The sequence below is a fragment of the Oryx dammah genome, unplaced genomic scaffold (assembly GCF_014754425.2).
Source record: "Oryx dammah isolate SB20612 unplaced genomic scaffold, SCBI_Odam_1.1 HiC_scaffold_18, whole genome shotgun sequence".
Classification (NCBI taxonomy): Eukaryota; Metazoa; Chordata; class Mammalia; order Artiodactyla; family Bovidae; genus Oryx; species Oryx dammah.
In genome coordinates, this window is record NW_024070202.1 from 96,028,746 (window position 1) to 96,052,886 (window position 24,141).

The window sequence follows — 24,141 nt, forward strand, 5'->3', positions numbered from 1 at the left end:
ATGTCATGAACCTCAGTCCACAGTTCATCAGGCACTCTGTCTATCAGATCTAGACCCTTAAATCTCTTTCTCACTTCCACTGTATAATCATAAGGGATTTGATTTAGGTCATACCTGAATGGTCTAGCGGTTTTCCCTACTTTCTTCAATTTAAGTCTGAATTTGTTAATAAGGAGTTCATGATCTGAGCCACAGTCAGCTCCTGGTCTTATTTTTGTTGACTGTATAGAGCTTCTCCATCTTTGGCTGCAAAGAATATATTCAATCTGATTTCGGTGTTGACCATCTGGTGATGTCCATGTGTAGAGTCTTCTCTTGTGTTGTTGGAAGAGGGTGCTATGACCAATGCATTGTCTTGGCAAAACTCTATTAGGCTTTGCCCTGCTTCATTCTGCATTCTAAGGCCAAATTTGCCTGTTACTCCAGGTGTTTCCTGACTTCCTACTTTTGCATTCCAGTCCCCTATAATGAAAAGGACATCTTTTGGGGGTGTTAGTTCTAAAAGATCTTGTAGGTCTTCATAAAACTGTTCAACTTCAGTTTCTTCAGCATTACTGGTTGGGGCATAGACTTGGATAACTGTGATATTGAATGGTTTGCCTTGGAGACGAACAGAGATCATTCTGTCATTTTTGAGATTGCATCCAAGTACTGCATTTTGGACTCTTTTGTTGACCATGATGGCTACTCCATTTCTTCTGAGGGATTCCTGCCCGCAGTAGTAGATGTAATGGTCATCTGAGTTAAATTCATTTGTCTCTGTCACCCCGTACCCTCGTCCAGATTTAGGGCTCCCCTCTCTCTGTGGTTGCAGTCAGTAGATATTCTCCATTCACCCCACATCGACCAGATCTCCCTTGTTTAGGCTTTTCACCATATCCCCATTTGGGATATCACATTCGGAGTCTCCCTAGATAACCTCTCCAACCTCGACTCCCCTCGCTGTCTCTTGCCCCCCGCCAAGGGTGGCTGGGCCGAGCTAGGCTCAGATTGGGTCACCTGTCCCTTCTCTCTCCAGCTAGATGGCCCCCCGGCCGTGGCTCTGGGGCAATGCCCACTGGTGGGGCCAGGCCCCATGCACCGCTGGCTCCAAAATCACTGCAGATGGTGACTGCAGCCATGAAATTAAAAGACGCTTACTCCTTGGAATAAAAGGTATGACCAACCTAGATAGTATATTCAAAAGCAGAGACATTACTTTGCCGACTAAGGTCTGCCTAGTCAAGGCTATGGTTTTTCCTGTGGTCATGTATGGATGTGAGAGTTGGACTGTGAAGAAGGCTGAGCACCAAAGAATTAATGTGTTTGAACTGTGGTGTTGGAGAAGACTCTTGAGGGTCCCTTGGACTGCAAGGAGATCCAACCAGTCCATTCTGAAGGAGATCAACCCTGGGATTTCTTTGGAAGGAATGATGCTAAAGCTGAAGCTCCAGTACTTTGGCCACCTCATGCAAAGAGTTGACTCATTGGAAAAGACTCTGATGCTGGGAGGGATTGGGGGCAGGAGGAGAAGGGGATGACCCAGGATGAGATGGCTGGATGGCATCACGGACTCAATGGACGTGAGTCTGAGTGAACTCTGGGAGATGTTGATGGACAGGGAGGTCTGGTGTGCTGCGATTCATGGGGTCGCAAAGAGTCGGACACGACTGAGCGACTGAACTGAACTGAACTGAAAAAAGATTCCAGAATGCTCCCTGGAGAAGAAAATGGCAACCCACTCCGGTACTCTTGCCTGGAAAATCCCATGGACAGAGGAGCCTGGTGGGCTACAGTTCATGGGGCTACAAAGAGTTGGACATGATTGAGCGACTGAGCACATGTTTTCTTGCCCACTTTCTGTCACATATAGTCCCAATAAGAGGATGGCCATCTATGCACCAGGAAGTGGGTTCTCTGCTGCTGCTGCTGCTGCTAAGTCGCTTCAGTCATGTCCGACTCTGTGCGACCCCATAGATGGAAGCCCACCAGGCTCCTCCATCCCTGGCATTCTTCAGGCAAGAACACTGGAGTGGATTGCCATTTCCTCCCCCAATGCAGGAAAGTGAAAAGTGAAAGTGAAGTCGCTCAGTTGTCCCCGACTCCTAGCGACCCCATGGACTGTAGCCTACCAGGCTTCTCCGTCCATGGGATTTTCCAGGCAAGAGTACTGGAGTGGGGTGCCATTACCTTCTTCTTCCTGAACCAGGAAGTGGGTTCTCGCTGGACATTAAATCTGCTGACACTTTGATCTTGGACTTCTCAGCTGCCAGAATTGTGAGAAATTATTTTCTGTTGTTTATAAGTCAGGCAGGCTATGGTATTCCATTATGCCAGCCCAAACAGATTCCTCCTGGTCCATTATTAATGAAATCCTCCATAACTGTATGAACCAATTCCTTCAAATAAGCCTTTCTCTATAGAAACATATCCCATCCCACTGGTTTTGTTTCTCTGGAGAACACTGGCTAATAGAGTTCCCCATCTTGGCTCCTCACTGCCTGGAGAAGCTGGTAGAGTGGGCAGGGTAGGAGAGCTTCAGTCCCAGGAACAATGAACAGAAGTGTTGGGAATAGGGGACTAGGCCAGGCCAGGTGCCACGGTGATGATGAAAGGCAGGGGAAGGGGTTGGAGCTGGGTGTACTTAGGGTAATAACAGAGGTGGTTTAAAATGTCTTTGTTTCCTTCTAAGCTGGCCTGGGACAGATGTCCATGCCTTGCCAGGCGGGGGTGGGCAGTCTTTGCCCAATGCCCTCAGCCATGGAAAGAGGTAGCATGGAGGGAAGTGAAGTGGAGGGGTATGCTTGGCTGTCTTGCCTCCAATGCATGTGCCTCAGAGACTTCTCTGTGCCTACATGCTATGTGTCTCTTTGTTGCTGTTGTTTAGTTGTCCAGTTGCGTCTGACTCTTTTATGACCCTATGGATGGAGATTTTCCAGGCAAGAATACTGGAGAAGGTTGCCATTTCCTTTCTCCAGGGGATCTTCCCAACCCAGGGATCACACTCATGTCTCCTGCCTGCATCTCCTGCGTAGCAGACAGATTCTTCACCACTGAGCCACCATGGAAGCCCATATGTCCTTTTGGCACAGATTAATTTTTGATAACAATCTCACCTTATCTTTTGTAAACTGCTTTCAGGCTTTCAAGGCACTTTCACCTACACAATGGGAAAAACTTGCCTTGCCTATCTCTCCCCATGGAGGCCATGCAACTGAGTGGGAGCAAATCTTGTGGAAGAAGCATTTGGGTCTCTGAGGAGGCCCTATTTTATTTGTTATGGAATCTGGCTTTGGTAGAAAGAAGACCAGAGTTGTGGGGACAGCTCTAGACCCTGCACTTAATAGAAAAGAAGGAAATTCCTCAGAAGAGCATCCATCAGGGGAGGCCTTTGTGAGAAGTTCAATATGACACCACTTCCCCAGGAAGACAAGGCCCAGATGCTCAAATTGTCTCCTTCCTTTGGTTTCTCCCCTTTACCCTGCCTTCTGTGAGGCCTCATCCATCCAGCGATCTTGCATCCTCCCTAGCAGCTCCTGTGATGAGAAAGATGGCTCCTTTGCCCTCTTGGGACCTGGTGAGCACGATGCCCCTGGCCTGAGCAGCCTCTAGCTTGAGAGAGTGGCAACTCTTGAGCAGGCCCTGTTTGCTGCATAGCCCTCAGGTTTCCTTCACTCATGGTGGATGGCAGGAAGTGGACAACAGGAAGTGGATGGCAGGAAGTAGACAGCAGGAAGTGGATGGCAGGAAGTGGCCATGGCTGCTTTGGATACTGCTGCCTCCACTCCAGATTCATTACATCCTTTCATCAACAATCTGCTTTGCTGGACTTGCACCCAACAAACGTTCTAAAGTTAAAAGCAGTCCCTCCCCCTCCTAAGTTCTGGGTGTGTGGCTTCCAGGTGGGGACGGTTGATCCTGAACACTATCTATCTACCAGCCTTGACATGGTCTCTCTCCCCCATAGGAGGTCAGCCCATTCCCAAGCACCAGAAGTGCACAGTTCTGAATGCACCCACCCAGTGAGCTCTTGCCATGTTCTAAACTAAGGCACAAGCTTTTGAAACTCAACTTCCAGCATGAAGATAAAGGTTCTTGGAATAGTTCCTCCTCTTGGTCCTGCTAGGCCAGGGCTCTCCTCCCACCCCTATTGCAGATGAGGACTTTGACAAGCCATGGCTCTCACAGACGAATAAAAGGCATGGTGAGTACTACCTGGTGACCGTAGAAAACTCAGTTCTCCCTGGCAGACCCATGGTTGATCAGCTCACTTAATTACTTGGGGCTAGGGACATGGGGGTCTTCCTTCCCTGGCACTATCTTCTCTCCCACTGGTTCTATAACTGAGCCTTTGACTCCATCAGTCTGTGGGATCTTCCTGGTGGTAGACTCCCCCCAACACAGACACAAATGGCCACTCCAACTTAGGGACCAGTGCTGGGGACACACTCGCCCGGTACCCTCTACCCTGAGGATCTCACAGATGCTTCCTCCTTATCCCAGAAACATACACAGAGATAGGTCCAAAGGGAAGAGGAGAATGTGCTCGGCCAGTCTCTCCCTCTGGGCAGAGGGAGAGACTCTCTTTCTCCAGGCTGCCAAGCTCTGGGCACAGGGCCAAACACATCCTGCCAAGAGCCAACCAAGAGGAGAGGTGAGGCGCGGGTGGGGTGGGGTGGGGTGGGGTGGGGAATCAGTAAGAATTGAGGTGAGTAAATTTCCTGATTTTGAGCCTTTAGGCATCAGAATTTGGGGGGAGGGGTGGGGAGGCAGTGGGAGGGAATGAAAATTCCCTGTGGATTTTAGAAAATAGCACAGATGCCCATTTGCCTTGAATGGCTTAGCTGAAGTCAGCTTAGAGGCCAGATGGATGCATTAGGGGCCTCTGGAGGTCTTCTTCCCTCTACGTTGCCATGAATTTCCAGACTCAACCATGTACACACCTAAACACCTTTCCTTCCATGCCCAGGATCAACAAACAGACACGTACCATTTCCTCACCAGTATTATCTTCATAATCAGTAATAATAGTGTCCAGTACTTCCTGGGAGGTACTATGGACCAGGCAGTGCATTCAAGGCTTCTATATGCATCCTCTCCTTTCATGCTTACAGTGAGGCAGGCACTATTATTTATCTCCATTTTATAGGCAAAGAAACTAAGGCACAGAAAGGTTAAGCAACTAGACCAAGGTTACACAGAACTCAGTGCAACCAGGACCCAAACTCAGGCAGGTGTGATGCTGATCCATGATGCCAAACTGCCTCTCTTCAGCCCTGGCCTCTTTGGAGCCTGGGGCTCCCCACTAGGATTTCCCCAGGTCACTGAGTGACATGCAGGCAAGCTGTAACTGGATCTAAGTTCAGCTGGCCCTAAGTGGCAAGCCCTTGTTTATATAGGCTATGCGATCTATTCATGGAACATTCAAATAAAATGTCACCCTGCTCCACGGTTGGCTGTCATATCTCATTTTTCTCTATCCTTCCTCCATCACTGACCCAGATCCCTCCTGCTTTTGGTAGTCAGCAAAAATTAGAGGCACAGCACAGAGGCAAAGGGAAAGGCCTGGGGGCACAGAGAAGGTGGTGGCAAGACCTTGGGCCACGTGGATTCAGACTCAATCCTCTTCGCTGCAGACATGACACCTCCACTGCCACCCCTCCACTGCTCAAAAGACCCCAGAGGTGGTCGGATCGCCAGCAGACTGTGGTCCCCTCTCTGCTTATTTCTTCACTAAGGGGCCACGAAGAAGCAGCCCCTGGGCTCCTGGGGGCCATGCATACCTGCTCTGTGCACCCTGGCTCCACTGGTGTTTAGGAGGGGCTTCTGACCAGTCACAGGACAGCCTCCTGGGTGGGCTGCTTACTCACCTAGGTCCATGTCTGCAGCTTTGGGCCGGTGGGAGCAGGGCACGTTCTTGAAGATGGCATCCAGAATCTTCTCCTTGACCTGAGTAATGGTGTCGCAGTTGAGGATCTTCACTGGGACCTCGGGACTGTTGGCACTGTCGGGATTGACACAGCTCAGGACCTGGTGGAGTGGAGAGAGGAGGTGCGTGGGGAGGGCAGCCTGGAGGGCCCAGGGGTCGCCAGCAGCAGCCCGAGGTCCTCTCCTGAAGGGCTCGCATCTCTGCGGGTTAGACTGGAGTAGGGTAGGGTGACCCCAGCTAAGCCCTCTTCCCTTCCTGTCCCCACGAGCAATAGGAAGGTACCACGGCTTCAGCGTCCCTGCAGGAGTAGGAGCTGCATATATTTAATTCCTCGCCACAATAGACTCCATTAAAAGCCTGATTTATCAAAGGGAGCGATGTCCAAGCAGAAGGAGGCAGCGAGGGGCAATGTGTCTGAGAATGGACACCACTGCATGCCACGCTGTTTCACACACACACAGTAGGCACCATCTCCATGCACACCCAGACCCTCACCCACCCGAGACCCCTGCCCCACCCCTGTGTGTCAGTCTGTCTTTCTCCTCAGTCTGTCTCTCACACTCTAATGGGAAGCTGGCTCCTTTCTCCAAAGATTTCATATGCTTTGATTTTTGTGTGGGTTCCAGGCTGATTGGAGGTTGGAGAATCTGTAAGAAGCTTAGTGTGATCTTTAAAAAATAAAAAGACGCCCTCTAAAAACTGCAGGTTCAGGCCACCCACAAGCCCGTCCTGGCGCCGAACCTGAAACCTGGTGTTGGGGGAGGAGGCCACTCCGGCCCAGGACTTCAAGTTCTCTTTTTGGAACTAGTCGGGTAAGCCAAGACTCTGCCTAAATCACCAAGCTATAATTTTTCCTTTAAAATGTTCTGGACCATTTCTAACAGCTTTGCATCTCTTGCTATTCTCAGCATGGGCTCTCTCTACATGGTGAGACTGCGGAATCCTTTTCGGGGGGCGGAGTGTGGGGGGAGAACCAGAGCTGGTCGGGCTGGGTGCTCTGGGTCCCAGGTGCTGTCAAGTGGCCCTGCCATTCCGGGCTCCTGCACCCTCTGCCTGACCCTGCGACCTGCGCCCTTTGTGAGTTTCCATCTCAGAACTTTCACTGCATACCCACCCACCCCCCCCAACCCGCAACCATTTCCCAACTGCATGTCTGGTTCACAGATTCAGACAATGGCCTTCCACCCCCCACCCCTCCTCCTGCTCCATGTGGCGTCAATCAGAGCCCTGGCCCCTGGACGCCTGCCTTTCATTAGCGACCAGACTGCTGTGAGCTCAAACCAGAACATGCTTATTCCATTAAGAAGAAGAAAACCTCCTAAATCTATAAAACCAAACTCTCACCCTCAAAATGTCTTAAATTGAAAACAACAGTGGAAGGAACTCTGGACCACGCACTCTTCCTGCGTGCGTTCTCCAAACCATTCCCTTGCAAGAGCCCTCTGGGCACCCCCTCTGGGCCCCCTCAGTGGTCAAGCACAGTCTGTCCATCTGTGCTGCTCTGTGCTGTCCTGGGCTCCTGTGCTCTGGGCCACTTGGGAGGAGGAAAGTTGATCTCCCCAGGCAGCATCACAGCTTTATCTGGGCTGCGAGACCACGAGGCAGAGGCTGCCACCTGAGTTTGTGCCTGCTCCCCTCCCCCATCTCAACATTTTTGCTTGCCCCTGGAGTTCACGGTGGCCCCACAGGAACAGCTTTGTGGAGTGCTTCAGGGCATCTGGAGAGGCAGTAGTGGTCCCATCGAGGGACAGGGTTCCCAGTCACAGGCCAAGCCCCAGCTCCCCAGGAAGTTCCCTTCCCAATGTCCATGCCTCTGGGCTATTTCAGAGCAAACTGCCTGGGGTTTGTTCTGCTAGGTCATTGGTTCTCAAACATTCCTGTGACTACGATCACTAAAATGGTTATAAAGTGTTAGTTGCTCAGTTGTGTCTGACTCTTTACGACCCCGTGGGCTGTAGCCCACCAGGTTCCTCTATCTATGGAATTCTCCATGCCAGATACTAGAGTGGGTAGCTGTTCCCTTCTCCAGGAGATCTGCCCAACCCAGAGATCAAACCCAGGTCTCCTGCATTGCTGGCAGATTCTTTACCATCTGACCCACCAGGGAAGCCCCCATTACTAAAGGGTTGGGTTAAAATGCAGATTCTGACTTGGGAGGTGGAGGACTGGGCCTAAAACTCTGCTTTCCGGCAGGCTCCCAGGTGAGAACCTAGCACTCTAGCAGGCTCCCAGCGAGGCTCTCGGGCACTCTGAGCAGCAGGGTCCTAGGCATGCTAGTCGAAGTTCAATCTAATTCATCACTCAGCACAGAGGAGGTGCATCTGACTGTCAAGTGGCGCTTGCCGAGCCTCTCGGCACCTGTCTCACTCCCGCCCAGCACAAGGTTACCATCAGTTGGGCCACAGTGCCCTGGGCTCCTCCAGTCATGCTGAATTCTAGGATGTCCTGGACTTTATTTGACCCCTTCATCTCGATTCTCAGGTCAGCCCTGTCTGCTGCTAACACACTTTCTTCCTGACCCCTCCTCACCAATGACCAGGCTGCTCCCCCTTCCATGGGAGGGAGTTTCCTCTCACAGGCCTGAGGGTGGCTATTAAATCTCCCAGCAGCCATTTTTGTCTCCAGGCAAGACAGTTCCAATTTCCTTCCCCTTCCCTCACGGTGCCTCTTCCCCAAGTCTTTCTGCCTCAGTGGATACGCTTTCCTGACCCACTCCAATTTCCTCCCAATCTCTTGAAGTCAAGTCCTCTGCAACCGAGCTGGCTGTGCTAACAGTTTGGCCTCTGGCATGAAGCATGCTGCAATTTGGGGACACAGTGTTATTACAACTCATTGCGTTGGCTTCAATATTGGGGAACCGCTGATGAGATGGGAAAGAAAGGGAGCTGAGAGGGAGAAACCAGGCACGAGACATTTCAACAGTAGTTTTTTTAGCTCTTTAAGAAATCTATTCAGGTCTCTACTTTTGGAAGTTTTTTTCTCTTTTCCCTTTCCCATGTGAATCAGAGACTCTAACTCTCCCCCGGAGCAGACCACGACAGCAAGGAAGCTGGGCCCTCACTCAGACATGGATGCCTTGAAGCCTTGTCAACTGAGCCAGTCCTGGAAGATCCACTGAGATGCCTGCTGGGATCTCCAGGAGCCTCCAAAGATGGAGTGGGACAGGTACATCATGGCTGCGTCACTGCCAGCCAGCAGGACCGGCTGTGTTCAGAGTGGCCGGGAGGTCTCCCCAGCTGGCTTTGGGGTCTAGGATTCATCCTCGGCTCAGGGCTTCTGCCCAGTCCTGCCTTGCCTCAGGCTGTTGTGTATCTCATCTCCTGATAAGTGCATTTTAAACTTGTCTATTCTCTGTCCTTCTTTATGGTCCGACTGGATGTGAGAGTTGGACCATAAAGAAGGCTGAGCACTAAAGAAATGATGTTTTCCAATTGTGGTGCTGGAGAAGACTCTTGAGAGTCCCTTGGACAACTAGGTGATAAAACCAGTCAATCCTAAAGGAAATCAACCCTGAATACTCATTGGAAGAACTGATGCGGAAGCTCCAGAACTTTGGCCACCTGAAGAGAAGAAGAACTGACTCACTGGAAAAGACCCTGATGCTGGGAAAGATTGAGGGCAAGAGGAGAAGGGGCTGACAGAGGATAAGATGGTTGGATGGCATCACTGACTCAGTTTGACATGAATTTGAGCAAACTCCAGGATATAGTGAAGGGCAGGGAAGCCTGGCCCATTGCAGTCCATGGGGTCACAAAGGATTGTACACAACTTAGTGACTGAACAACATTCTCTGTCCATTTCTGTCTCTTCCACCTCCATTCTTGTGCTCCCTCCATGTACCACCCTCCACAGCTATCTTTTATCTCATTTTCTCACTATGGGCTTCCCTTGTGGCTCAGCTGGTAAAGAATCTGCCTGCAATGTGGGAGACCTGGGTTCAATCTCTGGGTTGGGAAGATCCCCTGGAGAAGGGAAAGGCTACCCACTCCATTGTTCTGGCCTGGAGAATTCCAAGGACTGTATAGTCCATGGGGTTGCAAAGAGTCGGACACGACTGAGCGATTCACTCACTTCTTCTACCTTCTTTCCTCTTTCCTGGAGAAGGCCTGGTGGGAGATCAGAGCTCTCTCCCAGAAAAGCCCAAGAGTGAGCTCCCTAGCCTGGAAAGAGAGTGGGCACCGGCAGACAGTCATGGGGGAAAGAGGAGCAAGGCTCATATGAGCCAGCAGTGGGGAGCCTTGACCCTGGGCTCAGGGCTTTATACACCTGATCACAATCCATCTTCTAGACAGCTCTGGGAGGTAAATAGTGCCATTATCCCTGTTTTATTATTATCCTATTTTTTCAGCTAAAAACCCCAAAGTCAGATTTTTTTTAAGAGTCATGCCCCAAATCCCCCAGCTGGTCAGAAGGAATCGGGGCTCCAATCCAGGTCTGCCTGGTTCCAAACCACGTGTTCCTAAGTTCTGAGCTTTGTGGGGATAACTTTCTAGCAGGAAAGGGAGTGTAAACTTGACTTAGGGTGGAAACAGGTATCCACCTGTTCCCTGGACACACACCTTAAACAGATCAGCCTAGCATCCTATCCTACAGCCTGAGTCACGCGAGTGTGGGCTTCGGGACCATGAGCAACCATTTCTGGCTTCCCCTCCTTCATACGCTACCTGCTACCTATTTGGAACTGATCTGCAAAGCGTGGGTTCTCCACCGAGAGAACCGTTGAGAAAGCGTCATTCCTTGGGCTCACACTCAGCCAGCTCTTGGCAAGGGGTTACCACCTTACAATCCAGGGTACCAGCCTGGAAGTACGTTGGTCTCTGGCTGTTGCTCAGATGTGTCTGAGACACTGGTCCCCTGGTGTGTTGGGATGAGGAAGTCAGGGTGGTGCCATGCACAGGGGGAAGGCCAGGCTGGCCCTGTGCAGTGGGGACCCGGGAGGTGGCTTGTCAGCATTCCTAGCATCCCCTGGGCTGGGCAGGGGCTGCACAGGACCAGGGGGGTGGCCAGAGTCATGGGGAGGAGCCGGGAGGCTGGCTTACCAGGGTCTTGTAGTCGATCTGCTGGCGGATCAGCTTGTCCTCACTCAGAGAGTAGCGGGCCTCACCCGTGATGGCATCGATGGGCCCCTTCTCCATCTGCTGCTTGATAGCGCAGAACAGCGAGAAGAGGGGCTCCCCAGCGCACTCCTGCACGTGGAGGAGAGCCGTGCTGGGAGGACCCCACATGTGCGGAGCCTGGCCTCCCATGCCCTCTGTCTCTCCAAGGGGCTGCTTTCCACTTCTCTGTCTTGATTCTCTTCTGCTCTGCTTCTTGCTCTTTCCCACTTCTGTTCTAGAGCCCTCTCTTCATGTTTCTGGCCCTACGCCCCTGTCTGTCCCTCTCCCAGTTCCCCCCTGTACCCTGCTTTCTCTGCTGCCCCATCAAGGGACAGAGGTCAGTCCTCAGTGGTGTGAATTCCTTACAAGTCAGTAATTGGAGGCCAAGCAGCTCTTCCGCCTCCCAGTCACATCTGCAGTTTAACTGCTGCCACACGTGATTCTGTACCTGCCCAGGGCCCTCATCAGCATCAGTAAGTCCAAAGCTGGGGCCAGGGCAGGAGGAGAGCAAGAGGAAAAGAAGGGGTGAACTGTCTTCAGCTTGAAATGGGAATGCAGGGTCCTCTTAGAGCTCATCTACCCTCATCTGGGAGAAAGTGGGGACCATGCCTCTCAAGCCAGTCCTGACTGTGGGGCTCTGTCTCCTGAGATGGTCAGGAGCCTGTTCCCTCCATGACTATGAGGAGGGAAACACCATTTCTCAGTGGGATTCTAGCAGCCAGGCTGTGTGAACTTGGGAGCTTGCAGGTTGGTGCCCAGGCTGGTGGGGAAGCTAAGGCAGGCCCAGAGATCCCCTCCCGCATCCAGTCATACCTTGAGGAACTTGTAGAGGAGGAAAGTGAACCAGTTGGTCAACATCTTCTCAGCCACCGATTCGGTCCTGGCAGCAGTCACGGAGGCACCCCACAGAGCAAGACAAAGACAGAGGCAGCTGGTCAGACCTCAAGGGCAGGAGGGCAGGACGAGTCTACCTGGATCTTGCTGCTTAAGGCTTTCAGAAATCTTAAGCCAGTAAGGGATAGCTGGAAGCCCCAGTACTTTGGCCACCTGATGCAAAGAGCCGACTCACTGGAAAAGACTCTGATGCTTGGAATGATTGAAAGTGGGAGATGAAGGGGGCAATGGGATGAGATGGTTGGATGGTGTCATCAACTCAATGAACATGAGTTTGAGCAAATTCCTGGAGACAGTGAAAGACAGGGAAGCATGGTGTGCCACAGTTTATATGATGGCAAGTCGGACATGACTGAGCAACTGAACAACAAGAAGGGATACCTGAGTTCCACGGACTCCTAGACACACCATAATGATTAAGATAATTAGTAAGATAAGCTTTGCCCACCAAGCTGGGCGATAACTTTCTGGGTGTAGGCTCCTCAGTGAGTTCCTGTAAGAATATGCTCGAGCATCCTGTCCAACTGTCCAAGAGCACTTTCTGTGTTGTCCAGTCTGGTAGCCAGCAGCCATAGAGGACTTGAAATGGGGAGAGGCGGGATTTTTATTTTATTTACTTTAACTTAGATTTAAATAGTCACATATGGCTCATAGCTATCACACTGACAAACATCTTAGAGAAATTTATATGATAGGTGTGTTCCGTAGAGTAAGAAAAGAAAAAAGAACCCCTGAGATACTCATTTGGCTGGGGATGGAAAAAGGTGACAGGGGGCATGGGTCATGGAAGAAGGCCAGATAGACTAGACTGAGACCATCCCTTAAGCTAAAGGCTCCCAGAGTAACTAGTAACAGGGAGCTGGAATCTTAGCTCATTCCAATAGATATCCAAATTATCCTATTTAAGAGGCTTCCATGTACTTTGGAACTTCTCCTGGGAGCCTTTCTAGAGTTTTATTAGCAATGATAGTGATTTCATTCTTGAGTCTAATTTGCATCTTTCATGCTACTACCCAAACCGTTTTTTTTTTTTTTTTTTTAGTTTGGGAAGTGAGAACATCACAGCTGCATGACCAACTAAAGGACACTTTTGGTTGCATTCACTTAAGAGAAAAACTACATTCAAACTTGCAGTAAGAGTGTGGCCAGTTCCAGAGAGAAAGCGATCCATCAGGTATGTCTGGATAGAGTTGAAAGTTGCAGTTGCCAGAAGATACTAACACCTCAACTCTCAAGGCGGTTGGACAGCTGCCAGCACTAAATGAAGCTGAGAAGAAGGAAAACTGTTGAAAGGAGGAGAGCAGCCAAGGACAAGAAGAAGAAAAGGAGATGCAGGAGAGCAGGAGGGAGAGAGGACATCTGGGAGAGAGCCGGTGGAAGACAAGTGCAGGAGACACACGGATCCAGAGCGAGACCTCGCCGACAAGTTGTTGGTGGGAGTTCTGGTGGGCGGTGGCAACCCTAGAATTATGCTGGTGGGTGGCTGCGTGGTGAAAGTAAAACAAAAAGCAAAATAATCTACCTTGCTGCTTCTAAAGCTGTATGGGATTGTGCCTATATGGAGCAACCTTTTGGAGCTATGCCTGGCAAATGCCCACTGTACCAAGAAAAAGCCAGAAGTAAACACTTCACAAAGCCAAGACTACCCACTGGACTGAGTGGGAAGCCCTGCCTCCCACTCAAGAGACCATGGATGGAAGGCAGGGGCCAGGCAGAGGCAGGCGATAAGTGGGGTGGTCCAGGCAGAGGGCTGGACATCATATCTTGATATGGGGCAGAGGTAGGGGCAGGTTCCAACTTCATCTATGCAAAGGCTAAAGGCAATGGAACAATAGTCTGGAGGAGAAATGGTCTTCAAGTGCATGGAAAGTTTGAATGGAAGCCCCTGGTGCCTCAGTGGCAAAGAACCTGCCTGCCAATGCAGGAGACAGGGGGTCGATCCCTGGGTCAGGAAGATCCCTTGGAGAAAGAAAGGCAACCCACTCCAATATTCTAGCCTGGGAAAGTTCATGGACAGAGGAGCCTGGTGGGCTACAGTCCATGGGGTCACATAAGTTTTGGACACCACTTAGCGACTGAACAACAGCAACAGACAGAGGCAGAGGGTCTCTGGTTCCTCAAGCAAAGCCATGGTATGTGGTTATGTCCGCACACATGCCCATGCAGATTCCAAACAGTGTCAAGGATGAGGCATCCCACGGTTTTGAGAGGTGGACCTGGAACTCGCAGAACCCACAGCAGATGCCAGGAAATACCTGCTGTGTTGCATCAGGCAAGTTGCCACTAAAGACCTTGAACTCAAACACTGACTGGACCAGTGCTTCTCGAATTTTAATGCACATTCAGATCCCCTAGGTTCCTCACTAAAGTGCTGATTCTGATCTGGTAGGTGTGGGGTGACCTGAGGGTCTGCATTTCCACCAAGCTTCTGTTGCTGGTCCCGGACAGCAGTGAGAGTTACAAAGGGCTGAAGTCTGCCATCTTGAAATGGTGAGGTGGGTGCCCAGAGAGGCCCTGGGGTATCTCCCCTAATTCAAGTTCAGTCATGGAAAATCTCATGGACAGAGGAGCCTGGTAGGCTGCAGTCCATGGGGTTGCTAAGAGTCGGACATGACTGAGCGACTTGACTTTCACTTTTCACTTTCATGCATTGGAGAAGGAAATGGCAACCCACTCCAGTGTTCTTGCCTGGAGAATCCCAGGGACGGGGGAGCCTGGTGGGCTGCTGTCTATGGGGTCTCACAGAGTCGGACACAACTGAAGCGATTTAGCAGCAGCAGCAGCATGGAAAAGGTGACGGGGTGGAAAAATGACCTCTGAAGAATCCATAAGGGAAAAATTCTGGTAGAGAGGCTCAATCAGGGGAGTGTAAGGGCAGAGGGAGGAGAATGGAAAGTCAGTAGAGGGCCAGAAGAAAAACCGTGGGGCAAGAAGATGAGCTTGGTTAAGTCACAGGCAACACAATGGGCAAGTTCTTCTAAGAGCGCATGGGTCCACCCCAGCCTCTGGCCAGGTCAGTGCCGGACCCTGGGGGACTTGGCTGCTCCTGGGAGATCCACCCTGGCCTCCCGAGGGCAGAAGGGCCGGGCTGCTGCGCTGGTCTGGATGGGGCCCCCCGGGCCACGGTCCTACCTCCTGAGCAGCAGCTTGGGGTGGTTCTTGCTCTCCAGGTTCTTGTCGATGAGGTCGGCCAGCAGCTGCTTCAGCACGTCGGTGGCGTACTCCAGTTTGCTCTGCAGCACCGTCATGATGAGTGAGGCCACGTTGCCGCGATCGCGCATGGAAAAGCTGCGCTGAGACTCCAGCGTGCGGATGAAGGACAGCAGGAACACCTTGTTGTTGATGAGCTGAGCGAAGAGCTTCAGGCCTTTCTCCACACGCTCCTGCCGGTAGCCCGGGACCTGAAGGGGAGACCCAGGGGTGCGGGAGTCTTGATTGCCTCCCACAATGGGGTGAGGCAGGCCGAGCCCCAGGGATGCCCCAAGGGGTTGGCCGTGCCCAGTGTGGAACCTCCCAACCTCCCGTTCACTCAGGACAGGCCACATGGATGATGCCCCCAAGTCCTTATCTAGAGCCAGGCACTCTACTAGGTGCCTACCTAACCCGTGTCACAGCCCATGAGCCAGGTCACTGTCTCCAGAGACAGGCAGAACGTCCTCGTTAGTATGGAGTTGAGGAGGGGGCCCTTCGCCAGCAGAGACCACCATCATAGCCCCAGGTGACTCCAGGTCATGCCAGGTGACTCCAGGGGGTGGGGGCTTCTGATCCCCGCCCCCTGGCTGGGGGATCACTGAACCTGGGCCTTCAGCTGACCCGATGCTGACCCATCTCTGATGCCGGTGTTCCTGCTGATAGATCAGTGGCCTCAGAGTCTGGACTTCTGGGCTGCACAGGCACTCTAACACCCCCATGCCATGGAAGCTTGGGCAAGTCCCTTTACTTCTCTGGGGCCCAAGTTCATTCACTTGCAAAAAGGGGAAGCTTAAGCCCAAGAGCCTCTCAGGCACTGCCTAACTCTAGCATTTGTCGTTTTCCTAGGAATTCCTTCTGAGACCCTGCTCCATGCTGGGGAGGAGGAAGAGGGTTTTATCTTCCTGCCTGCATCTTCTGTCCATTTGGGAGATCCGTGCAAGGGTGTCCCATTCACTCAGCAAACATGAGCTAGCAACTAAGCCAGGCATGGGAGTGGCAGCTCTGAGCTGCATGAGGTCAGGCACGGTGGTACCATGCATCATGCCCCAAATCAGAAACGGCCAGAGGTCGGGCAACAAAAAGAGACCCCCAGGAACTGTCGTACATTTACCCAAGGATGTGCTTCAGGGCAACAGGGATGAAGGGCCTATTGCCACTCACAACAACAGGAATGACTCTTGTAAACATATTGAGAGAAAAAGAGTCAGGTGGAAAAGAGAGCATACTGTGTAATACCATTTAAACCCAGATTTAAATAAAACAATTAAAATTCTTCAATAATGGAAGAAAAAGGGTTTTCTGGGCAGTGGCTGTGCCTGGAAAGGGCTCAGGGGAACTTTTGGAGACTGTAAAGTTCTGCTTCTCAGTCTGTGCACTGCTTGATGGCTGTGTTCACTTGGAGAAAATACGCCGAGCTGTGTTCTGATAATTTGTGCATTGCTCTGTCCATACGTGTGTGTGCGTGTGTCAGTCGCTCAGTCGTGTCTGACTCTTTGCGACCCCATGGACTGTAGCCCACTAGGCTCCTTTGTCCATGGAATTCTCCAGGCAAGAATACTGGAATGGGTAGCCATTCTCTTCTCCAGGGGATCTTCCCGACCCAGGGATCGAACCCGGGTCTCTCGCATTGCAGGCAGATTCTTTACTGTCTGAGCCACCGGGGAAGCCTTCTGTCTCTATGCTTCCATGAAAATAAAAAGTTCATTTAAGAAATGAAGCATAGCTTCTTCTCTGGAAGGAAGCACTGGGGGCGGGGGGCACCCATTGGAGGTGTCTTTGAAGCCTTGTCTTGAAGGATATGTCCCCTACCCCGGGGGTGGGGAGGGTAGATGTGCCAGGTCCTGTTGTGTAAGGAGCAGTAAAGGACACAGTTTCAGTATCCGTCGAGCTAGCATTGACTCCATCACAGCCACTTGTGAACTGCAGAACCCTTAGGAGATTCAGATCCTTTATCAGTGACAAGAAGGTACCACAGCTAATATGTATACAGATCTTATCTATGCCAAGCACGGTTCCTCATACTTTAGAAATACTGACCATGTAATACACACAACAGCCTATGAGGCAGGGGCCCTTATTACCCCAGGGCCCCATGAGGATAAGGAACTTTCCAAGATCCCAAGACAGAAAAGTGTCAGAGCTGGGCCACGAAGTGGGCAGTGGCACGGTGACCTTCCCCCTCCCGGGGCTTCTGAGAGTGCTGAACAAGAGATGTGAAAACCCTCGGCATGACCGCAGTCCGGTTATTGAGTGCATGCTGCTTCCCTCTAGAGATTTTAAACTGGGGGGGACGGAGGGCCAGAGAAACCCTGTTTGCCAAGGTCCACAAACCTGGCAGATGCAGAGCTGCAGAGTTCCTGCCGCTCATTTATGGTGCCGCCCTGTGTTCTGGGCTCAGGGCTTGGTGCTGGCTGAAGCAGAGTCCAGTCAGGCCCAGGCCTTCCCCTCCGATCGTCAGCCAGGAGTCATGCAGTCCCTTCGGTGGGGGACCCCTGACCCCTGAACTCCGCAGAGAAGCATGGGCACAGAACTCCTGTTGCCTGGCATCAGAAGCTCACACAGGTCAGGAACAGGCAGGTTTCCAAATTGGGTCCATCTGCATTTCCTTTGCCACTGTGCTGATACATGGAGGGCTGGTAGCTCTCCGGTCAGTTCAGGAGAGATGGGAACTCGCCAGAGCCAGGACGGTGCTGGCTAAGGCCCTCTGGGATTCATCCTGGCTCTCAGCATAGCCCCTCCTGGCAATCCTCCCGTTCCCCAAGGTCTCCAACCTCAGTTTAGCTCTGGCCTGGCTCTTTGAGTCCCACACTCCACGGGGGCTCTTGAGGGAAGGGTAAGGGGGACACAGCCACCTCTCTGTGCCGTCAGGCAGGGCCGCAGTCTGTGCATTGTCTGTCTGTCTCCTGCTGACCCCCGCCCCAAGACAGCCCCTCCCACACACGTGCGCACGTTTTACTTCCTCTCGCCTTTAGAACCCTCAGATATCTCTCTAATTTGTCCTGATAATGAGAGATAACGCCATTTCTCAGGCTCCTGCATTGTGCAAAGGACAGTCCTGGCACATTGCACACATCGGTCAAACAAAGCCCTCTCATAACCTTGCAGGGTGAGTCGCGACCCCCCGATAGCCGCCTCTCAGGGAAGCCACTGTGGGTTCTCAAGGCCAGGCAGCTGGTGGAGGGCAGGGCTGCATTGCCAAACCCCAGCTTCTCTGGCTACTAGTCCCTGGCCATCCTCTGATTCTTGGCCAGTATATCCTACCCCTGGGCCTGGGGGGTGGTGACTGACAGCCAGCTCCAAGTCCCCCCATGCTGGGCCTCCTGGAGCTCAGGTGCCGTCGGAGGAGGACAGGGGAGGAGGGGGAGGAGGCGGGGGAATGGCTCTGGACTCCCTGCCCTCCCTGGCTGAATGATCCTTCCAGGCAACGAGGCCAGGGCCCTGGGCAGGAAGATTCATCAAAATGACCTGCAGAGAGAGAGCATCCCCGTAGCAGCAAGCATATGGAATCAGAGAGACTAACAGACTCGTACACGGAGGAAGGCTCTGTCACCTCTGGGCTCTTCTGCCTCATCTATAAAATGAGAATATGAGTGCCTATGTCATAATGTTTTATGAACATTAAATAAGATAATGTATGTAAAGTGCTTGGCACACACAGAACGCACTTAAACAGCAGCAGTTTTATGACCTGCCTCTCCTCCCTTGGCTGTTTTCACTGTTCCAAGGTACCTAATGCATTGGCACAGTGTCCAGGGGCAGAAAGCAGGCATTTTCTCCCCAATTTTATGAAGAGCAGAAGGAAATGAAGTATCTTGGTGAAAAGTATCCAGAACAATTCCCCTCTGTAACGTGCCACCCCCACCTCCTAAGCAAATGGCACGCTGAAACAAGAGTTTCTTTATTCACCAGATGGTTCGATAATGTAGTTGAAGTCTGTGAGAATAAAACTGGATAGTAAATTTTAATTGTAACCCAATAGGTTAGAGTTTAGGAGGCAAGGATAGATGGAAAACAAGGTGTGCGATTACTGTTTGCTCTGTGTCTTTAAAGGACTGGTGTGTAACCAGTGTCTGGGCAGCCCCTTATCCGAACGCCTGGACTGCACTCAGATTGTCATAAAAGGGCCTGGTGGCCTGACCTCCAGGACAGCCTGAAGCCAGAGGACCCCATCTTCTTCACAAGCACCGACCATTCATGCCCATCCCAGCACCTGAGAAGGTGGAAACCCTGCTTTAGGTTAGTCAGTGGCTTCCCTGGGAATGTTTCCAAACCTGGAAAACCAATAGGGAGAAACTAATCCAGAAGCAGGGAGAGGCTGGAAACAAATGAGAAAAGAGTGATCCGTATGAGATTTCTGGACAGTGCATTGGAGGCTGGATCTCACATAGCCCCAGGCTAACGTAGAACAGTAAAAGGCAATTTCTGTCTGCAAGAAATCAATGAATGAGTTTAATGGAAATGAGAAACTCCTGTGTTCTACATATAAAACCCAAAAGATGGAAGCAGGGGCTTCAACTGATATTCATACCCTCATGTTCATAGTTGCATTATTCATACTAGCCCAAGTGTCCACAGACAGAAGAATGGATAAACATAATATGCTTTTTACACACAACAGGCTATTATTCGACCTTGAAAGGAAAGAAATTCTACCACATGGTACAACACGGGTGAACCTTGACAACATTTTACTAAGTGAAAAAACTAGTCACAGAAGGACAAATACTCTATGATCCCAACAGTACGAGATATAGGCTTCCCTGATAGCTCAGTTGCTAAAGAATCTGCCTGCAAAGCAGGAGACCCCAGTTTGATTCCTGGGTAGGGGAGATCTGATAGAGAAGGGATAGGCTACACATTCCAGAATTCTTCGGCTTCCCTTGTGGCTCAGCTGGTGAAGAATCCACCTGCAATGCGGGAGACCTGGGTTCGATCCCTGGGTTGGGAAGATCCCCTGCAGAAGGGAAAGGCTATACCCACTCGAGTATTCTGGCCTGGAGAATTCCATGGACTGTACAGTCCATACGTGGAGAAGGTAATGGCAACCCACTCCAGTACTCTTCCCTGGGAAATCCCATGGACGGAGGAGCCTGGTAGGCTGCAGTCCATGGGGTCGCTAGGAGTCGGACATGACTGAGCGACTTCGCTTTCACTTTTCACTTTCATGCGTTGGAGAAGGAAATGGCAACCCACTCCAGTGTTCTTGCCTGGAGAATTCCAGGGATGGGGGAGCCTGGTGGGCTGCCGTCTCTGGGGTCGCACAGAGTCGGACACGACTGAAGTGACTTAGCAGCAGCAGCAGCATAGCCCATGCGGTCACAAAGAGTCAGACATGACTGAGCAACTTTCACTTTCATACGAGGTATTCAGAGTAGTCAAGTTCATAGAGACACAAAGTAGAAGGGTGGTTGCCAGAGACTGGGAGAAGGGGATGGGGAGTTAGTTTTCAATGTGTACAGAGATTTAGGTGGGGAAGATGAAACAGTTCTGGAGATGAACAGTGATGATGGTTCCACAATCATGTGCGTGAACTTAATGCTACTGAATTGTACACTTAAAAATGGTTGAAATGGTAAATTTTATGTTACATATATATTGCCAGAATTTTTACAAGTCTGTGTGACCTGCCTGATTCAGAGCCCATGCCTGACAGTTAGCCAACTCCTGGTCTCCACCTTGGGTAGATCAGTGAAGCTGGCTGTTAATTCCTTCCTGAGCAGCCTCCCCTTGTGATAAAGGCAAGGACAAGACAGAAGCCTCAGGTTGGAGGGGAGATTTTAAGGTGCCCCATGAGGAGCAAGGCTATGGCAGGACATGAGGTGACTTGTAACGGGGGGCCGTAGGAATAGTCTCAGGCATAGATGGGGTATCCACCCAGAGAGCATCCAGGGAGTCATACAGGCTGGTCAGGTCATCAGCAGAATCCAGCAGCCCTGATTCTTGGAGGCTTTATTTTGCAGCCCTCCATGGACTGAGTTCATTCCACAGCCCTTGACAGACGGGTGGGTGTGTGGTGGTGGGGGGGGGGAGCGTCTGGGACTACTGTGGTGCAGCCCTGGACACACCTTCCTGTGTGTCCAGCCTGTAGGTTGGGTGGTGTCCCCATGAAGTGAAGTACAGTTCAGTGCTCTGGACTGTACTGAACAAGGACTCCTGAAGCTTTCTGGGCAGAGGAAGGAGTCTGCTGCCATTCATTCTGCAGCCCCGGAAGCCTCTGTTTAGGGTTTGCCCCTCTGCAGGGGGACAAGGCAGGAAGGGCCAGGGCAGCGCACAGTGGGGGAGGGAGCCTGGGGTGGGTGTGAGGCGGCCCAGAGTTTCTGTCTGTTGAGCCCAGCTTGCTGGATAGGGCTAGTGGACTGTGCACCTTGCTGAGGATTAAGGCTAGGACTTGCGCAGCAGCGTCTCTCGGGAAACTAGCTCTCAAGGAAAGGCACAGGGAAGTGCTGCTGGGTAAGGATGCCACCAGCTTTCAGCAAAGGGCTGGGTGCAGTTCAAAAAGGCAATGGGAGGGAATCATTAGGATTCCGGTCCTGGGAAAACAGGGCCGCTACGGACAGTGAGGCAGGCTGTGCCCCGCGCAGGTCCAGCAAGTGCTGCATATGATCGGTGCACTCTGGAGCAGTGCCATGTCCGACTGCACCACCACCCACAAATCCTGTCGGGGGCTGAGCCCTGAAACTCCCCTCCACCACCTGGAGCAGCCTTCAGCATGTACTGCTCTTGGGCGATCACTATTCCAGCACCAAGCCAGGCCTGACAATCCAAACATCTCCAGAGGGACTTTCTTGGCGGTCCAGTCATTAAGAGTTTGCCTTCCAATTCAGGGGATGCGGGTGTGATCCCTGGTCGGGGAGCTAAGATCTCACCTGCTTCATGGCCAAAAAAAAACAAAACATAAAACAGAAGCAACGTTGTAACAAATTCAATAAAGACTTTAACAATGGTCCACATCAAAAATCTTAAAACAACAAAACAAAATATTTGCGGAGGTGCAAGGGCAGGTGGGAAAGACATGAGATAGGATCAGATAAGGAATAAGATCATATACAGGATGTGGCGTGCTTTATAATCTGGGCCATAGGACCGGTCAGGAAAGCAGTGTGGAGTGAGTATGCATCCGTAAGAAAACACCTTGTGTGGAAGAAGGCTGTGCCCCAGCCCTGCTCCAAAGTATTCAGGCTGCCCTCCAGGGATGCTGACTTAGAAGTGGTCTCAGCAAATCTGATTTAAAAGTTAAATGCTTAAGGGAAATCTACTTGGAATTTCGAGCTAGTGAAAAAGAGAGAATAACTTTATATATTCGTCCGAGTTGAATTCTTATTTTGAGGGGTATGGGCATGTTCAAACACAACTTCCCTTCCTAGGACTGCCATTTCTACCCTATTTCAAACAGACATACATTCATTTAGTCAAATCATTCAGCAGTTCCTGCAGGCCTACTATGTGCTGAGCACTCTTGCTGGAAGACACAATAGATAAATAAGGTATGCAAGACCAAGATATGAAAGGTATGGAAGACAAAGTTAAATAAGGTATGCACAGTCCACACAAAAGTCATACACACACGCACACACACACCGACACACACACACCCCTACACACACACGCTCCTGTGCTTCATTCCACAATCAAGTCAGAGAAACATGTGGGCCCTGAGCACTGCGGACTTGTTGTGTTTCCTGAAGGGGACACGGCTTCTATGGCCCCTTGGAGAACCCATGCAGACATTCCCACAGGGGTCAGCACCTGCTTAACCGTGCACTTCAAGTGACAGGTCTGTTTCTAGGTTATGGACAATATAAACATAGAATTAGTTTTATCTTGCATGCTGCTCTGGCTGAAGATTTTTGATCCGTCCAAAGAAGTCTCCAGAGCCGTAAATCATGACATGGACATAGTCTCTCAGAAGCCAAGTGTGCAGCCTCGCCCTTAAGAATATAGACTCTGGAGTCTACCTGCTGGACCCAAGTCCCAGCCCCACTCCCTCCCCACGGTGTGGTCTTAGTTTCATCACCTGTGAAATGGGTGTGCCTGCTTCTGAGGGCTCCTGGGAGGTTACATCAATGTGTATGTGTAAAGTACTGAAAACCAGACCAGGATATTAGTCAGCAGTCAACTCAGGGCAGTTATTCCTTAGGATTACTACTTTGCCCTGGTTTCCTCATTTATATGTTTCGCTTTTCTCTGGTGTTTATCTTTATAAGTCATTCCAAATCCCTTTCAGAACAAAGCGTAATATGAATATATGCATAAGCCAGACACTACACTAGACAGTAAGTGGGATAAAACGTTCACAGGATGAGGTCCCTGCTGGTACAAAGGCAGTTATGTTCTTATCATTCACATTCCCACCTCCCTCCGGAGCACGGCAGTTATCTTTTCCACATTTATTTATTGAGCATCAGCTAAGTGGTGAAGTCCTTTATACTGTGGTTTCTTAAACAAGGGTTCACAAACCCCCTACATTGTTGGCCAGATTTCCTGTTTCTGTGTACATGGACAATTTTTGTGGGGAAGAGAAGGTCTTTGGCTTCCATCTAATTCTCAGGGGATCCACAGTCCCTTAAGACCGAAAGCCCTACTCTCACCTCTGCTCTGAGATCCCTTTCGTCCCAAGGGACAGACGGGCACCACAAGGTCTTGTCCCCTCCCTGGCCTCAGCTGACCCTCCTCTGAATGCGGTGGCTGGACTTGGTCACCAATGTCTCTCTCTGCACTGACACTGTGACGGGAAAGGACTCGACCATGGCGACTGCTTCTCACCTCAAGGTCCCGGAGGACAGGGTGGTCTTCGATTCCTGGGAACAGCACCCGCATGGTGTAGGTTCTGTAGTCCAGGAAGGGAATCCCGGCTCCGTCAAGGTCACTGGTCAACTCGTGGATGTCCGTCTGCAGCTCGGCAAAGGCTGGCACAGAGACAAGCTCGTGAGACTGCTGCGTGGGGCCAGCTCAAGAGCTGCTTTGCCTCGCAACACTCAGAACCCTCTCCCAGGCCCCTGAGACCTGCACGATGGACCACAGTAGTGTAGGAATAAGGAGGGGCTGTTTAAT

The 24,141-nt window shown here is 51.2% G+C and overlaps 1 protein-coding gene across 2 annotated transcripts in view; it reads right to left on the reverse strand.

Annotated features, from left to right (window-relative positions):
* Positions 1-24,141, reverse strand: part of PLXNA4 (plexin A4) — a 425,409-nt gene that overhangs the window by 34,398 nt on the left and 366,870 nt on the right. For both annotated transcript variants that reach the window (XM_040259648.1, XM_040259649.1), the window contains exons 20-24: positions 23,854-23,996; positions 15,031-15,299; positions 11,818-11,884; positions 10,948-11,094; positions 5,850-6,009 (exon numbers count right to left, since the gene is read on the reverse strand). In XM_040259648.1, coding sequence (XP_040115582.1) covers positions 5,850-6,009; positions 10,948-11,094; positions 11,818-11,884; positions 15,031-15,299; positions 23,854-23,996 — 786 coding nt within the window. The remainder of the gene's footprint in view (positions 1-5,849; positions 6,010-10,947; positions 11,095-11,817; positions 11,885-15,030; positions 15,300-23,853; positions 23,997-24,141) is intronic.